The 12,944-nt window shown below is 58.7% G+C and overlaps 1 protein-coding gene across 1 annotated transcript in view; it reads left to right on the top strand.

The window, feature by feature from the left end:
• Window positions 1–12,944, top strand: part of GALNT2 (polypeptide N-acetylgalactosaminyltransferase 2) — a 63,707-nt gene that overhangs the window by 24,616 nt on the left and 26,147 nt on the right. The window contains exon 2 of the mRNA XM_081114288.1: window positions 11,728–11,821. Coding sequence (XP_080970414.1) covers window positions 11,728–11,821 — 94 coding nt within the window. The remainder of the gene's footprint in view (window positions 1–11,727; window positions 11,822–12,944) is intronic.

Genomic DNA, 12,944 nt, shown 5'->3' on the forward strand with positions numbered 1-12,944 from the left:
GAGCGCTGGGAGGAGGGGCCCACGGTGCCGCGTTACGGGGAGCAGAGATGGCACCGACCTGGTCCAAGGTCATTCGTGTGGGGAACCCCCGGACCGGAGTGTGCTTTCCGTTTTCTTAATACAACTCGAGGGAAGAAAGGGCGCAGCGCCGATCCCGATCCCAGGGCGTCTGGCGGGAAGTTTGTGTTGCTCCTCTCCGCGGGGGTCCCCAGGTTTCTGGGGGGCCCTTCTGCTCTGGGTTATAATGAAAACAGCCCGCGTGGTTCTGTAAGCTCCCGGACGCGCTCCTTGTCCCATGGGCTCTGGCCATGGAGGTCCGAGCTGCGAGCCGGGAGGGACCACAGAGAGGAATAGATTCCAGCTTCGTGTGTGTGTGTGTGTGTGTGTGTGTGTGTGTGTGTGAATCCTCACCCAGGGATATTTTCCCGTTGATTTTTAGAGAGAGTGGAAGGGAGGGGGGGGAGACACAGAGAGAGAAGCAGCGATGTGAGCGAGACATCGATGGGTCGCCTCCTGCACTTGGGAGCGGACCTGCAACTGAGCTACGTGCCCTTGACCGGAATCGAACCCGGGACCCTTCAGTCCACAGGCCGACGCTCTGTCCACTGAGCCACACCAGCCGGGGCGGTTGCAGCTCTTTAGACTCGGGACCACCGGGCCCGAGAGCTGTGCCCGCCGAGGCTGCCGTGTCCCTGCCGCAGCCCGATTGGGGCCCTGGGCCACCACGCCTCCCCCGGGCGGGGGCCTTCCCTCCCCAGGCCTCCCCCCTCGTCCCCGGGGTCTGCTTGTGAACTACCAGCTCAGCGTTCACGGAGATTGGGGGGCGGGGGATGGGTGCCCACACTGTGGCTGAGCCCTGGTGGGTAGCACACTCCGAGGGCGGCAGTGGGCAGTGGGTTTGGTGCGTGGAGACGGCCCGTCCCTGCCCTCCCTGCTGCCAGCGGGAGACAGCCAGGAGGTGATGGGAGGACAGTCCCGCCCGCCTGGCGCTGTGAAAACAAACAGTGGTGCCGCCGGGCAGGAGTTTTGGCCGAGGACTCGCGTTCGATTTCTCCCCCTGCGGCTGCCTCCCTGGGCCCAGTCCCTGCTCCCCCCCACCCCCACCCCTCCGGCCAGTTTCTGGCCAGCAGGACCCTCATGGGCGGACACACGCTGGCCTGCGACTGCCCTCGGCGGCCGCTCCTGGTTCCGTGGGAGCCTGGGGTCATACCTGGAGCGTGTGGGCAGCGCATCCCTCCTCCGGGCTGAGAGCTTGCTTCCAGGCGGCAGGCTTTTCTGCAAATGCATGAGGGTCTCTCTCTCTCTCTCTCCCCCCCCCCCTCCCTCTCTCTCTCTCTCTCTTTCTCATACACACACACACCCGCCTGGTCCTGTCTGTCCCGTTAGCTGTCATCTGGTTTATGACGCCCTCCTCTCCCCGGGGAGAGCCCGCGTCCCCTCGGTGGTGAGTGGGTTGTCCGAGTCCTTTAGCGTCACGGAGCGAAGGTGACCGCCTCCAGCCGCGCCCTCGCCCTTCGTGAGGGAATGGAGGGCTGCCTCTCCGAGCACCGGGGGGCCTTTGCCGGGAGGGACGGGGCCTCCGGCTCTCCTGGTCCTTCGTGGCTCCGGGGGAGCCGGTGTTCCTTGTGCCGCTGCTCCGCACGCTTAGAGATAAGAGCGTCCACTTCACGGTGTACCTGTCGCCACAAGGAAGACACGTGTTTATTTTATTTTTAAAATATATTTAAATTGATGTCAGAGAGGAAGGGAGAGGGGGAGAGAGAGAGAAACATCCATGATGAGAGGGAATCATGGATCGGCTGCCTCCTGCACGCCCCACACTGAGGATCGAGCCCACAATCCAGGCGTGTGCCCTGACCGGGACCCTTCAGTCCGCAGGCTGACGCTCTATCCACTGAGCCAGTCCAGCTACGGCTGAAGACACGGCCGGCGTGGCTCAGGGGTTGAGCATCCACCTGTGAACCAGGAGGTCACGGTTCGATTCCCGGTCAGGGCACAGGCCCGGGTTGTGGGCTCCATCCCCAGTGTGGGGCGTGCAGGAGGCAGCCGATCCATGATTCTCTCTTACCGTGGATGTTTCTTTCTCTCTCTTTCTCTTCCTCTCCCTTCTTTTCTGAAATCAATTTAAAAAAACAAAGTAAAACACGTTGTTGAGAAATCGTAGCCCAGTCAGGAGTTCTTGGCTCATCAGTCACCGGGGGATCAGCTATTCTCCCATCGCCGAGGCCATTCTGGGCTCGTCCATGTTTCAAAAAAGATGCCTGGCTCCCAGCTGGTGGTAGCGGCCACCCCCTGGCACGGTGCCCGCGTGGGGCTTTGCCGCGGGTGCCGGGCGCTGCTTCCCCGCAGCGAGGGCAGGAGGAAGTGGGCTGGTGTTTCCGGACCCGGGGGAGCCCCATGGCCAGCCGCCTTCCTGGCGGCCGTGGCGGCTCCGTCTGGCCTGGGAGGGAGGACTTGAAGCCGGGTGTCGGTGAGACCTTCATCACAGGGCAGCCAGAAGTCAGCGCCCCCCACCTCCCCTCGCCCAGCTCCTGGGGGCAGGCCTTATCTCCCGGAAGCTCTCGGCCTGCACTCCCATTCCCCTGAGATTAACCGAGAGGAGAGGAGCCGGCCGTCCTCGCCTGGCTGCCTTGGGCTCTGCGATGCGCCTCGGGTGCTGCTTGCGGGGTGCTCCTGCGCCCCGTCTCTCCCACCTTCCTCTCCTGGGCTGCCCGCTGGCCTGGACGGGCGGGCATGTCTCCTTGGCCAGGCTGAACGTAAGCACTTTCTCACCTCCTCCTCCTCCTGGGTGGGAATGAGGAAGACAGTCATGTCTGCCTGTCTGCAGCTGGGTGTGAGAAACCAGCGAAGGGCAGACGTGCCTTTCCCACCCCTAATCCAGAGGGTTGATGCCTTTGTACATGTGTGCACACACGTATGTGTCCATGTGCGTGTGTGCATGCACACGTATGTGTGTCCATGTGCACGTGTGCGTCCTGCTCCAATGTGCCGCCCGGTCGGCTGCATGGGATAGGAGGAGGCCTGTCTTGGTTTTGTCGGTTTTTATCGCGGCCGTGTGCGTATAAACAGGCCGACACGTTGCACAATGTGACGCCCGGAGTGGCCCGGGGCCGCCGGGCTCGCTTCGCTTTTAGAACAGCGTGGGGGCCGGACCGCCCACGACACGCCTGCCGCCTCCCGCCTCGTCGGGGTTTGTCCCTGGAGGTCGGCAGGGGGGCAGCGGGGTGGCCGTCGGAGGGGGGGGGAGCGGGGTGGCCATCGGGGTGGCGGGTCCTGACGCAGCGGGTGCCTGTGCGGCTTCCCCCTCGGGTTTAATCCTCGGGAACACGGTGCACCACGCTGGCGTCTTACCTGGTGACACCGTCATGCAGAGCGACACCCACTCGGTGGGACAGACCCCGGAGGAGGCTGAGCCAGGGACCCCCCTGCAGGGCGGCTCTCCCTCTGGGCTTGGAGCCGGCGGGCGGGCGGGGAAGCAGCATTTCTCTGCGGGGAACACGCCCGCCTGCCTCGCACCCGGGAAGCCCGAGCCGCACACCCAGAGCAGCTTCGCGGGCTGCAGGTTAAAGACCAAACCCCCACAGCTCCCGAGGCGGCACGTTGGCTCCCGGGAGCCGAGATTTGGGCGAAATGAACAAAAGTCCTCATGTCCACGTTGAGCCTGTTTCTGAGAGCCGCTTGGAGAAGGGGCACCCGCAGCCTCGAGCTCCTTCCCGGGGCCGCGGCCTCCCGGCCGGTCACTGAGCTGGGACCGAGGGGCTGTGCTTCCCGTCTTACCCCGAGAGGGAACTCGCTTCTGCTGCAGGAACCTCTCCTCTCTTTCTTTCTTCTGTGCAGAGATCTTCAGCCTTTTAGACACAATCAGCTGAGATTTGACATGAACCTAATCGCTCTCCCCCCCCTCCTCCCCATATATTTTTTATTGATTTCAGAGAGGAAGGGAGAGAGGGAGAGAGAGAGAGAGAAATATCATTGATGAGAGAGCATCATGGATCGGCTGCCTCCTCCACGCCCCACACTGGGGATTGAGCCCGCAACCCAGGCCTGTGCCCTGAGCGGGAATCGAACCCCGACCTCCTGGTTCATAGCTTGACGCTCAACCTCTGAGCCACGCTGAGTGGGCTGAAAGAGTAAGTTTTGCAGGGCTCATTCTTTAGCACTTTAAGGATTCTTCTTCCTCCTCCTCCTCCTCCTGCTCCTCCTCCACCTTTTCCTCCTGCAAAACCGTGGGTAGAGAGCGCCCAGTGCTGCTCTGAGGTCACCAGCACCCCGTCTCCCCAAGGGCCCTCCGGCCCCACCCGGCTCCCTTTTCATCTCCCCACCCCAGGGTCTCCTTTGTCCGACAGTGAGCTCAGCCTCCTGGCCCCGGGCCTGCTCCCCACTCCCCTCTCCCGTGAGATGCATGCAGCCATTGTTCTCGCCCGGTCCCCCCTCCCCACAGCCCCCCCACAGCCGGCAGGAGGCCGCGGCCCCTGGGACCTCCCACCCGCCGGGCCCTTATCACCCACGCTCTTTCCTGCATCAGAGTCTGGCGGGACCGATAGGCTGACAAAGGCTGCGGGTGCCCCGGCCCCTTCCCAGCGCTCACGCAGACTCACTGTGGGGGCCTGTCTGCCGGGCCGTCTGCCCGACACAGACCCAGAAAGGGCGTCTTTCCCCCCATTCTTTGGAGAGAAGAATATGTCTCTGTCTGATTCGCCTCACGGAGGAGGCCGGAGCGCTTTGCAAAGGGCTGCATAATCGGAGTGTCTGTCGGGTGTGACGCTGGGAACCGGCCCCGATGGGCAGCGGGTGTGAGTATGTGTGTGTGTGTGTGTGTGTGTGTGTGTGTGTGTGTGTGTGGTGCTTTTCAAATCTGTCACTGTTCAGGCTGTCAGGAATCCAGCCGCCCAGATTAATGGAGTAACGGCCCTGGGACCTTCCTCGCACGGGGGGTGGGATGGGGGTCGGACGCGGTCTTCCTCGGGTGGACGCCTCTTTTGGGGCTCTCCGACCCCGCTGTGGCTTTCCCACGGTGGGCGTGGCCTCGAGCAAGAGCAGATGGAACAGAAGGAATTTCCCAGAGGCGAGGGGAAAGCGGAGGCCGAGGGAGAGGTGTCTGGCTTCGATTCGTGTCTCCGCCCCCTCTGGGGGGGAGGGAATGTTCCAGGGGCCCCTACCTGCCCCCGCCAAAAAGGACAGGTGGAGTCGGACCCCCGGGACCTCAGCGCAGGACCTGATTGGAGACGGAGGGGTCTTTGCAGGGATGCGCAGCGACAAGGAGATCATCGCATGGGTCCCGCGGCAGTGGGACCGGGGTCCCTGATGAAGACTGTGTCCCCGCAGGCCCCGGACTCAGGGGATGGACGAATTGCTGCCCGAAAGCTCTGCTCGTGTACACAGAGCGGCGAGTGGCCGCAGGGGACGGGCCCAGCCCACGCCAGGTTCCCGGCCGGCTCGGCGATTGTTGATCCTCCCACCCTCTGTGTGAAGGCGGGGACGGGGCAGATTCCATGTGTCTGGCGTGGTTGCGACACGGCTTTTAGACGAGACGGTAGTGGTTGCAATAGATCTTTTTTTAAAAAAATCTATTTAAATATATTCTTATTGATTTCACAGAGGAAGGGAGATGGAGAGAGACAGAGAAATATCCATGATGAGAGGGAATCACTGATCGGCTGCCTCCTGCACGCCCCACACTGGGGATCGAGCCCACAACCCAGACAGGTGCCCTGACCGGGAATCGAACCGTGACCTCCTGGTTCCTAGGTCAGCACTCATGCACTGAGCCACGCCAATGGGCTGAAACGGAGCTCGACAGAAGGCACTCTCTAACCTGGGTCTGCAAGCACGGCCCCGATGCTGGCCTGGGGGGCGCACTGCCCACTGCGCTGCGGCCGCTGTCCACGTGGCGTTTTATTCACGGAGGGGACTCTTCTTCCTCCCACTCTCCCCCCTCCACGCCGCGTGCAACGCGCAGGACTTCCCGTGTTTGCACACAACGCCAAATCCTTCCGGTGCGTTTCTCCCAACGTGTCTAGGGCCCCGTTGTGTGCATGAGAAGGGTCTCACGAAAGGTGATGTTCAGCCCTGGCCGGTGTGGCTCAGTGGGTAACGTGTCACCCCCGTGCCCCGAAAGGTCGCTGGTTCGATTCCCGGTCAGGGCACATGCCCGGGTTGCGGGCTCGATCCCCAGTGTGGGGTGTGCAGGAGGCGGCCGATCCATGATTCTCTGTCATCAGTGATGTTTCTCTCTCTCCCTCTTCCTCCCTGTCTAGAAATCAATACGAATACATTTTTTAAAAAGAAAAAGAAAGGAAGGCGATACTCAGTGTGAGACTCCGGTCAGCAGGAGACTTCCACCCAATCATTTCCTCCCTTTATCTGGGCCCCTGCTTCGCATCTCGGCCGGTTCTGCAGGAAACATTGCAACCTGGCTTTTCTCAGGGGAAAAGGAGGGGATGGTCCCTTGCTCTGTGCTTGGCCGTCCGGCGGGCTCCAGGCTGCCAGGCCAGCGGGAAGACCACACAGGGAGTCTGCGGGAGCCTTAGGGTGGCTGTGGCCTCAGGGAGCCCCATGGCCCGGGGCCACCTTGGCTCTCACGGCGGCTGCCCATGGAGCGCGGCGAAGGTGTGAGCTGGACGCATCCCAGGGCGCAGGGCCAGGCGCACGCTGGCCGGCTCTGGAAGGGACCCTGGCGGCTGCCCATCACCTGCAGGCTGGCTGGCTCCAGCCCCAGTGTCCCTCCTCTTTAAAAAAAATAAATAAATTTTTATTGATTTCAGAGAGGAAGGGAGAGGGAGAGAGAGAGATAGAAACATCCATAATGAGAGAGAATCATGCATCAGCTGCCTCCTGCACGCCCTCTACTGGGGATGGAGCCCACAACCCAGGCCTGTGCCCTTGACCGGAATTGAACCCGGGACCCTTCAATCCGCAGGCCGAAGCTCTCTCCACTGAGCCACACCGGCCAGGGCTCCCTCCTCCTTCAGTCCCAGTTCCACCAGGGACCCGTGGGATCACAGTGCCTCCGGGACGGAATCCTGGGAGATGCGTTTTCCCAGGCCCTGGGCCCAGCCTGGTTGGCCAGTTTGCTCTGGGCTCTGAAGGTCTTGGCCGACGAGCCACTCATTCCTGCCTTTTGACCTGGAATGACTGTCGAGAGTTGGGGGGGGGGGGCAGGCGGAGACGTGAAGTCACAGCTCTGCGGGGGATGTGCACAGTCCAGGAGCCATCCCCCCCTACCCCCCCACCTGGGCCAGGGCCCCAAGTCTCTGCTCACTGGTCAGACCTCATCTCTTCTAAGGCAACCGCCGTCTTCTCCTCATAGTCCCTCCTCCCACCGACTGCTGCTCCCTGTCCTGGCAAAACGGCACTGCGATCGGTATCAGGGTTTCGGTGTTGGTGACACTGCTGATGCTATTGACCATGTAGGATTTCCCACCGGAAATTCGCCCCGACCGAGTTCTGGCCCTGACCGACCGACCGACCGACGGAGTCTCGTTGCATCTTAATTCTCCTCCCTGTTACTCCTTTTCCTTCTGTCTCCGGGGCGCTCAGCGTTAAAGGGCAAGCTGCCCACAGCATTTCCGCTCCTCGTTTCCTCCGTCTTGACGTCCCATTTCTTTTGTATTTCTAGTTTGCAGCTCCCTCGTCCCTTTAGGACAGCGGTTCTCAACCTTCCTAATGCCGCGACCCTTTGATACAGTTCCCCATGTCATGGTGACCCCCAACCATAAAATTATTTTCGTTGCTACTCCATAACTGTCATGTTGCTACTGTTATGAATCGCCATGTAAATATCTGCTATGCAGGATGTATTTTCATTGTTACAAATTGAACATGATTAAAGCCTAGTGATGAATCACAAAAACAATATGTCATCATATATGTGTTTTCCGATGGTCTTAGGCGACCCCTGTGAAAGGGTCGTTCGACCCCCAAAGGGGTCGCGACCCACAGGTTGAGAACCGCTGCTTTAGGAGGCCCGTGGGGTTTGAAGCTTTGGTAACACTCGGTATTGGGGTTGCTTCTATTTTTATTATTTTAAGTGAAAATCCCGCCCCTCCCTCCCGGGTCCTTGATTTGGCAGGTGAGGCAGGACAAGGTGCTGTTGCATCAGTTTGCGGGGACGGGAATGGATGGGAGGGTGTGCGTTCTGCTTGATTTGACCCCAGGGAACTTGGCTGTGTCTCACAACCGTGTAAACTCACAACCGTGCAAACCCAGCTCCTTCCGGCGCTGAGTTCATCCGGTTTCAGGCGTCCTCCGGGTCTGGCGATGAGGCTCCTGTATCGGACCGGTGCGATGTTCCAGGCGTTCCACACCCTTCCTCTAATCCCCTCGCGGCTTAGCGTTCTGGATAACGCCACTGAGAGTTAGGTGGGTCGTTTCTAAAGTCTTAGAAGCTGAATTTGAGTCTAGTCCTTTCTGTTTTTTTGTGTTTTTTTTTTAATGCAACGAAAACAACGCAAGCTTCGTAGCCTATCCGAGCCCTGTTCCAATTTTTTATTGATTGATTTCAGAGAGGAAGGGAGAGGGAGAGAGAGGCTAGAAACCTCAATGATGAGAATCTCGGATGGACTGCCTCCTGCACGCCGCCCACTGGGGATTGAGCCTGCAACCCGGGCCTTTGCCCTTGACCAGAATCGAACCGGGGACCTTTTGATCCGCAGGCCGAGGCTCTATCCACTGAGCCAAGAGCCCAAACCGGCCAGGGCTAGTCCTTTCTAGTTTCAAAGCCAGTGGATGCACAACTCTTTGACTCACAGGGAGAAAGGAACAGGACACAGGCTCTTCAGAACTCTGAGCATTAAAAACAAAACGACAGCCGTCAGAATCTCAGAGAGCTTAGTGTGCTGTGGAGGTGAGACGGGCAGCAGCTGGGACGAACCCCGTGGAGTCTGCGCGTCTTGGCGTGCTCCCCGCGTTCCAGACTCGGGGTCTGCGGGAGGAAGAGGACCCAGGACTGCTCACCAGGAACTATGGGATCCTGGGAAACTCAGGCGATTTCTTTTCCTTGCTTTCATTTCTTTTTTTTTTCTTTTTTTTAATTCTTTATTTTTGGAAGTATTACATAAATCCTCTTTTTCCCCCATGGACCGCTTCCAGCCTGCCCTGCCCCATTGTCTGTGTCCATGGGTTACGCATATACGCATACAAGGTCCTTGGTTGATTACCTCTCCCCCACGCTCCCCCACCTCCCCCCTGAGACTCCCCACTCTATTTCAGGCGATTTCTTGGGCCTTCGTTTCCTCTGCTGTCAATTGGACGCCTCGGAACTGCTGAGGCTGTTGTGTGGCACACAGTAGGTCCTCACGTTTTATTGAGGACCTACTGTGTGCCGGACCCTCCTAGCCCCGTCCTGGTAGCAGGTTAGCTCATGTAGTTCTGGCTGCATCACCGTGGGCGGGAGGCCTGATCCCTGTCGGCTGTGAGCGCCAGGGAAGGAATTGAAATTCAACTCCAGAGCCTGAGTCCATTGTAGCCGGTCACCTTCCCCCCAGACTTTCCCATGATGACCCGACGAGGGACCGTGTGTGGGCGGGAGGAGCAACCTTTGGAAACAAATATTAGTGTACGCGTACGATTTTCTGAAGCTGAAGAAGAGAAGATAAGCGAGAGGAGACATTTTAACTGGCGGCGCCCAGTGACTGGTGACCCCACGGTGGCGGGCATGTTGTATACATGCCTGTGGTTTAGCTGTTCTCCCTCCCCGGCTGGGCCCTGGGGCAGTCCGCCCAGCCCAGCACCGGCCTGGCATGTGGGCAGCGCATGAATCTGGGCCAGTTGCCCCGGGCTCTTATTTTATTTTTTCTCTCTGAACAGGTTTTATTACACAGAGGGGATGGGGCTCCGTCCTTCTCGGCTGCTGCCTTCCTCACGGCTGCAGGGGCGTCGCTCAGCTCCTCTCTTGGCACCGATGTGTCCCCACCCTGTTCTTGATGAACTTCGGGGCCCTCTTGTCCTTTGCGACCTTGAGAAGCCCCATGGCACACCGCTCATAGGGGGCAAAGCCCCACACCTCCCAGATCCCGACCCACGTGAACTCGGGGTGCTTGGTGAGATGCATGAAATTTGTGCAAAGGGCTCGGCCCTCACAGCCCCGGCTTCTGTCCCAAAGGTCGTTCGGCTGTCCGGTCTGATTAGCATATTATGCTTTTATTATTATAGATTTTTTTTTATTGATTTCAGAGAGGAAGGGAGAAAGGGAGAGAGAGAGAGATAAGAGACATCAAGGATGAGCAAGAATCATCCATCGGCTGCCTCCTGCACGCCCCACCCTGGGGATCGAGTCTGCAACCCAGGCCTGTGCCCTGACCAGGAATCGAACCCTGACCTCCTGGCTCTCAGGTCGCTGCTCAACCCCTGAGTCAGGGCCGCCGGGCTTCCCTTTACGTTTTAAAAAGCCCCAAAGCCGCCAGTGGTCAGCTCATGCACATCACACCGCACACAGGAGGGAATGGCCCTTACCAGCCCTCACAGCTGGTGGGGTCTGCCCTGCCGGGAGGGGGCGGGGGTCTTCATGCTGCAGACCATCCTGCGAGCACCCGCCCGGGGGGACGGCCGGACGCCTGCACTGGGCTCCCAGAGGCCTGAGTGGGCGAGTGACCAGCCGCGGGGTAGTTCCGACTTGGGTTGTAGACAGAAACCTTTTAGCTGCCATTGTGTTCACAGGAGTCAGATTCCCAGCGATGGGAGGAGATCGCCAGCTCTGTGCTCAGGCACTTGTTGTTTACTCTGATTTCGTGTTGATAGGGTCAGTGGTTTGGGCAGATGACTTGGATAAATTCTGCCAGAGCTTGTATCTTATTCCGGGTTCATTTGCAGATGAACCCGGAGTTGTGCCCTTCATTTGCAGATGCGTCCCGTTGGCGGTCCTATTAGAGGAGAGGCCCTAGCAGGGCTCCGGGGGTCCTGGCCCTCCCTCCGCTGTTACTCGGTGGAATTAAACAAATCATCTCATCGCCTCTGAGGAGGGCCCTGGGGACATGGTGGTCGGAGGGCGTCCTTGAAGCCATCAAAGATGTCTGCAGAGCTGCCCTGATGTTAATGGCTTTAATTGAAGCACATTGAATTCTTTTCTTTAATCCACTTTCCCTACTCCCTTCCCCAACTCCCACAGACCCTGAAACCCCTGGGATTGTGCAGAGTATTTCTGTCCCATAGATACACAACCCTATGTAATAAAAGCCTAATATGCTAAGTGTCTGGTGGTCCAGTCAGCCAGCCGTTCAACCAATCAGAGTGAATATGCTAATGATAGGCTAAGGCCGCTCCGCCACTCGCTATGATGTGCGCTGACCACCAGGGGGGCAGACGCTCCAACTGATAGGTTAGCTTGCTGCTGGGGTCCAGCCGATCAGGACTGAGCAAGACAGCCGGACACATCTGGGACCCCTTGGGGGTTGTTGGAGAGCCGGTTTCGGCCCGATCCCGCAGGCCAGGCCGAGGAACCCCACTGGTGCACGAATTTGTGCATCGGGCCTCTAGGACGATTATAAAATGAAGGGAGAACTGCAAATCCTCTCTTAGAACAGCTATTCCCACACTTTCTCCCCTTGCGCCTCTACCCGCGGAGAGGTTGTCGGGGTGCAGGTCCCGGAGATGGAGGAGGTGAGATGGAGCGCGTCTCATGATCGCGTCCCCAGGGCCAGGGGCCTCCGGGGACTCCGTGTGTGTGGGCCTGGAGGACGGAGTTGTGCCTGAGGAACCCGTGACTCACTGGGTGTGTCTGTGCTCCCCCAGGAGGACTGGAATGACATTGACCCGATTAAGAAGAAAGACCTGCACCACAGCAACATGGAAGAGAGAGGACAGAACGTGGAGACCCTCCCTCCAGGTACGGCCGCACCGGGGCCAGGCCAGCCTCCGGCGGGCGGCCGGGGGTCAGGAAGTCCTTTTGCCACCAGCTGGGAATGAGCCGGAGGTGGCATGGGAGCACGGGGTCTGTGGGGTGGAGACGGCTTCACGGGGCAGGCGGACAGACGCGGAGAGCAGGGGCTTGCCGACTTCCTTCCGGCCCGTCGGTGGGCGGTGAAGTGCGTCTGCGGGGAGGTGACCAAAATCTGTTGAAAGGAAAAGTAGAATGAAATAAAAAACATAGGATGGTATGTACCAAGTCACAACGTTTTAAAATCTGTATTTTTATTGATTCCAGAGAGGAAGGGAGAGGGAGAGAGAGAGAGAGAAACATCCGTGATGAGAGAGAATCATGGATCGGCTGCCTCCTGCACTCCCTGCACTGGGGATGGAGCCCGCCACCCAGGCAAGTGCCCTTGACTGGGAATCGAATCGTGACCTCCTGGCTCATAGGTCGAGGCTCAACCACTGAGCCACGCTGGCGCCTGGCCGACAACGACATTTAGACACGGTCACACAGGAAAACGCAGAGCTTCTCTTTAAACTTTAGAAAGGAAAGGGCTGGCTGCTCCTTGATTTCAAGCCAGGTGTGCACCTCGCAATGCAAACCAGCCCGTGTCACGGTGTTTTTTTAAGTTATTTTGATGGCACAAATAATTGTATACGTATACCTTGAGCGTATTTAACCCGTAACATCCATGTTTTTTATTTTCTTATATTTTCTATTAAATCGTTTTTAGCCACTTTTTTTGAATTTTCTATTTTTTTTTTTCATCCTTAAAAATGAACTGTGGCCCTGGCCGGTTTGCCTCAAGGGTTAGAGCATCAGCCCTCAGATCGAAGGGTCGCGGGTTCGATTCCCAGTCAAGGGCATGTACCTCGGTTGCAGGCTCGATCCCCTGCCGCGGTCAGGGTACGTGTGCGAGGCAACCAATAGGTGTGTCTCTCTCGCATCCATGTTTCTCTCTCTCGTCCCCTCCCTCCCTCCCTTTCACTCTTTCTAAAAATCAATGGAAAAATGGCCTCAGGTGACAAAAAAAAAAAAAGAATTGGGCAGGATCCTTCTTTCAGAAGACAGTTTCTCACGGGCGAGCAAAGTTCTC

Source organism: Myotis nattereri (genome assembly GCF_964212035.1).
Source record: "Myotis nattereri genome assembly, chromosome: 20".
Taxonomy (NCBI): Eukaryota; Metazoa; Chordata; class Mammalia; order Chiroptera; family Vespertilionidae; genus Myotis; species Myotis nattereri.